Raw genomic sequence first — 4,754 nt, 5'->3', positions numbered from 1 at the left:
ATGTTTGGTAGCTGACATGATGGATCTTTGCTAATGATTCTATAGCTGGACTACACCTACCTAGTCCAACTAAGTTATGCCGTACTTATCTTGCCAGCTCACCTACTTAGAAAGATCACATTATAGACCGCTAAGAAGATTACAGCCTTCCATCTTTGTTAGTGAGCCAAGAACTAGTGGTACTCAAGAAGTGATCCCTCAAATCAATCAAGTGAAGATGTTGAAGAAATTCAACCTTGAAGGTCTATAAAGGTAAGACATCCGATTTAAAGGTTGATCTATAACTCTTTTATGGTTAAACATTATGCTTATATGATAACTAAGGTGACATAATTGGAAGAACCAAAAAGGTTTGAGGATGCTATACAAAGTCATGATGGATGAAGAGATTGATGCTCTTCTAGAGAATCAAACTTGGGGCCCATAATCATGATTGGCATTAGAGAGATGGACTTAAAGATATAACATTAGATAACTTAAGTTACATTGCATTGCAAAATAGATGTTATGAACGTAAAGAACAAGTGGAATGTTCTATGACTTCTTCATAAATTAAGAAACTTTATTATATGCAAAAGACAAAAAATATAACAAAAATTTACATACTCAAATATCATGTACATAGATTCCAATAGCTGATGAAGGCGACGGCTCTTGATTGGCCAGAGGTGCTCACTGCTTCATTGAAAGAATACTGATGTTGATTCTTTCTTATGTAAAGCCTAGCTTAATTATATAATCAAGTCTATTTTTACAAGCACAATAGGTATTCCCTTGGTGTAGCACATAATTGAATACTTGTTGATTCTACATAAGGATGTTATGAGATGATCCATCCATCTAGTCATGGAACTAGGGTAGGGTCCTTTAAGATTTTCCAAAATAGAGATTTATCACAATAAAACAAGTGAGGCATCTCGTGCATTGACCACCAAACCATGTTATTTAGGGGGGCCTCGTCTTAGTGTCCGACCTAATGTGGAAAGGAACTTGAAGGGGCGCTGGCAGGAGGCTTGGGAATGGTTCTGAGTATTTTGACAACCTGATCGCTAGAGGGGCGATCAGCGGGGTTCTCTTGGACACAGTAGGCAGCGAGCTTGAAAGCAACGATCATTTCACTGTCAAAGCCCTTCCCACGGAGGCTAGGATGAAAGCAGGCAAGGGTCTTCTCTTGCCCTGAGTTCATCATATCCATGATCCAATTGCCCATGCTGGTGGAAACCTCTGAGAAGACATCATCCGTGGGCTCCTTGCCTGTCAGCAACACAGCCAACACCACACCATAGCTGTACACATCCCCCTTGGCTGTATACCTCATGGTTTGATTGTACTCCGGCGCTATGTAGCCCACTGTGCCTGCCACATTAGTGGTTGAAAAATGTGTGAATGAATCCGGCATTACCTTTGCTATCCCAAAGTCCCCTATGTGGGCTTCCATATCTTGATCCAACAGTATGTTCCCTGGCTTCAAATCCCTGTGCACTATCCGCGGCGAGCTTTCAAAATGCAAGTATTGAAGCCCCGTTGCTGTCCCTAATGCAATCTTGTAACGCATTGGCCATGTGAGATCAAGGGTACCATTCCGCACCCTACCCAATGCATCATAAAGGCTTCCATTCTCCATGAAATCATAGATCAGCAAATGGGCAGTGGGTCTAGGGATGTATGCCAGGAGCGCCACGAGGTTGCGGTGGCGGACTTGCCCTAATGTGTTGAGCTCTGCATATATTTGCTTTGAGTTTCTTGTAAGATCATAGCTTTCTTCCAAGGTCTTATCTGTGCCTTTAGAAGGGTCACTAAACAAGGCCATTACCTTCTTAATTGCCACTGTTCTGCCAGTCTCTAAGACTGCCTTGTAGACCTGGCCTGACCCTCCTTTGCCCACTACTTCTAAGCCCTCAAGGCCATCATCTTTGTTAAGGAAAGCAAAGTCCTTGGACTTGATGAACTTGTGCTGGAAAACCATGGTGGTGCCAGGTTTGGGCCTCTTGATGTGGTCCACAATGAGACGGCAGCAAGAGGAGCACAGCACGGCTGAAAGGGCGCCTGCGACCATGCCCACTGCTATGCCTGAGAACCATCTCACTTCTGGGGACTTTTTCTGGGGCTTAAAAGGTGGTTGTGCTGATGCAGAAGGTGCTGGAGCAGGAGCAGGAGCAAAATCAAGAGTATGTGCAGAGGAGTTGTTTCTGTGGGTGCTTAAACTATTAGTGGAGTTTGACCCTTCCCCCACAAGCATTCTAGCTCTTGAGCTAGAGGCCCTAATTGGCACTTGAGCCCCCCTTGGAGAGAGTTTTCTTGCTATCTCAAACCAAAATGAAGCAAACATTTGCCCAAATCCTGCTAGTGGGGATGCACTAGGGGCCTCTGCAATGCTGCTAGGCTGAAGAGAGGTGAGAGCTTTACTAGAGAAGTCCCACATGGAGCATTGCCCCTCCAGAATTGGCCCCTCCAAGTGAAACAAATCATTATTGCACACATTGAAGTACCTCAATTGTGATAGCTTTGCTAGAGCAGAGGGGATAACCCCATTGAGTGAGTTGTGGGAAACATCTAGAACGCGCAGCTTCCTGCAGAGACCAAGGGAAATGGGAAGCTCACCATGAAAGCTGTTGTCGTTGAGATGTAGCCTAGTGAGCTCTGGAAAACCTCTTGTGCTTGAAAACAAACCTTCTAGGGAGCCGGAGAGCCGGTTCATATGCAGGTCCAGCACCTGGAGGAGCTCCATGGAGGAGAGCTCTGCAGGTATGGCGCCATAGAGGAGGTTGTCAGCCAGGTTGAGCTCCACAAGGTGCTTAAGGTGCGCGAGTTCGGGAGGCACGGGACCGAAGAGGCGATTTCCATGGAGGTCGAGGGTGCGGAGCTCGGAGAGGGTGGCGACGGCGGCAGGGAAACGCCCGCTGAGGGAGAGGCCGTGGAGGTCGAGGCCCAAGACACGCATCGAGATGGTAGTGTTGCAAGAAACGCCATGCCAAGAGGAGCAAGGGTTGGAGAAAAGAGTGCCCCAGGAGGAGAGGGCGGGGTAGCGTGAGAAAGAGAGAGAGGAGGAGATGGACAACAAGGAGGGAGTATCGGGGGAGCTGGCGGAGGCTATGGAAGAGTGGAAGCTCAGCAGAGGGCAAAGGGTGATCAACATGAGGAAGAAGAGGGAGGAGGAGGCTTGCAGAGCATGCGCCATAGCTACTATGGTAGCAGAGATGACGATGAGATCATTAGAACTTGGCTATGGAGCGGAGGAGAGCCGGAGGCCGCTGCTTTATGTACAGGTATTGGGATGTTGAATAGAAACTTGAAAGCTATGTCTGCAAGAGAAGAGAACCGGCGTTGCCGGCAAGCTCGCACTTCAGTATCAAGCTCACTGAGGTGGCCCCTGACCATACATGCGCAGCGTCGTTTTCCTACGTTTTTCCTCCACGCAGGACCGACGCACCTGCACTTACTCAAGAAAGGAGCAGAGGTCAATCCAAGTCAATAAATAAATACAATAAAACATGGAAAGTGAAAAAATGGCTCCACACTTGGCTCGCGGACCGAGCGGCGAGTAGTAAGTACATGCTGAACTACTGCATACCGTTTGTCGTTGCCGACGTCAGTCGTAGAGAAAATCTTTTTTCCCCAGCTCAGTGCTCGAAAAAAATGTTTTTTTTTCACCCTTAAAATTATAGACCATGCTGTGTTCACGAAAAAAACGAAAAACCGAGAGGTTCAGTGTCAGGTGAATGATAATTTTGAAACATAACTTTCAAATTTCAAAATAACAATTCACAAAAACCTACAAATTCTAAGGGATTTTAGTTATAATTTTGCTAAAAACCTTTAAAATTTAGGAAAAAACCTACAGAAATTTGAGGCTGAAGGTTTTTTGAATTGCTGAGAAAAATTTTTACTGTGCGAACACTCGCCATGCTTAGGCAAGCAGACACTTGAAAATCACTAGAAATCATATAAATGCCAGGATTTATAACTAAAATGTACAAATCTCATCCCTTAAAATTAAAGACAACATCGAATTCTAATCAAGATTTCTGAATTTCAAGTAGGAAAACTACACTACATACCAGGTTATGTCCATCCACTAAGAAAAAAGACAATCGTTTTTGCTATTCAGAATTTGATTATTAATCAATTTTTATAACTAAAAACCTATGAATTTTATCGGTTTTTGTAAAGGCAAAAAAAAATTCAATCAGTTTTCTTGAATTTGAACTAGTGCAAAATACACTCAAGGGTAATTTTTTTCTAACACTGGAACTTGGCATAACAAGTATGGGTATCATTTTCTATGTTTTTTTTTGTTTGTAATTGGTGTAAAAGCCTTTTCTCACAACCCATTGCCACAAGCATCATTTAATACCATTTAATGTTGGAAAAATGTTTGCAATCTCACAAGTATCATGTAAGCATTTTGCCTAGTTCGAGAACATATTGCTAACTTGGAACTGTGCTAATTTTGGCACATTTAGTAAAAGTAAAAGGCAAGTTATAGAGAATATACCTCCCACAAATGTTACGTGCAAACTAAGCCATGGGAGATCCTTGGCCTCACATGCAAGGTTAATTTTTAATGCCCTTTAAGTTTCAACCCTAGAGACTGGAATTTGAATTATGGATAATAGATATTAGATATGCTACATATTACACATATATCTCTAATGCAACATGTATATCTATAGACTCCTCTATTAATGCATGCTATAAATCATCAATCTCCTATTGCCCACCATTGAAGTTTACATCTTCTCCTCTTCAAAAAT

At 43.4% G+C, this 4,754-nt stretch overlaps 1 protein-coding gene across 1 annotated transcript; it reads right to left on the bottom strand.

Annotated features, from left to right (window-relative positions):
* Positions 1 to 541: 541 nt before the first annotated feature.
* Positions 542 to 3,296, bottom strand: LOC147608027 (uncharacterized). Its single transcript, XM_086789671.1, has one exon. It carries the CDS (start codon positions 3,176 to 3,178, stop codon positions 974 to 976), a length of 2,205 nt encoding a protein of 734 aa, XP_086645797.1. The 5' UTR covers positions 3,179 to 3,296; the 3' UTR covers positions 542 to 973.
* Positions 3,297 to 4,754: the final 1,458 nt, after the last annotated feature.

This window comes from Cibotium barometz, chromosome 54, assembly GCF_041138505.1.
Source record: "Cibotium barometz isolate CiBa-2024 chromosome 54, ASM4113850v1, whole genome shotgun sequence".
In the NCBI taxonomy this organism is placed as follows: domain Eukaryota; kingdom Viridiplantae; phylum Streptophyta; class Polypodiopsida; order Cyatheales; family Cibotiaceae; genus Cibotium; species Cibotium barometz.
The sequence above is the reverse complement of the archived record's forward strand: the minus strand, read 5'-3'. Positions and strand labels throughout refer to the sequence as shown.

Coding starts and splice junctions, on each gene's coding strand:
- LOC147608027 (XM_086789671.1), bottom strand. CDS start 3,178: ATGGCGCATGCTCTGCAAGCCTCCTCCTCCCTCTTCTTCCTCATGTTG.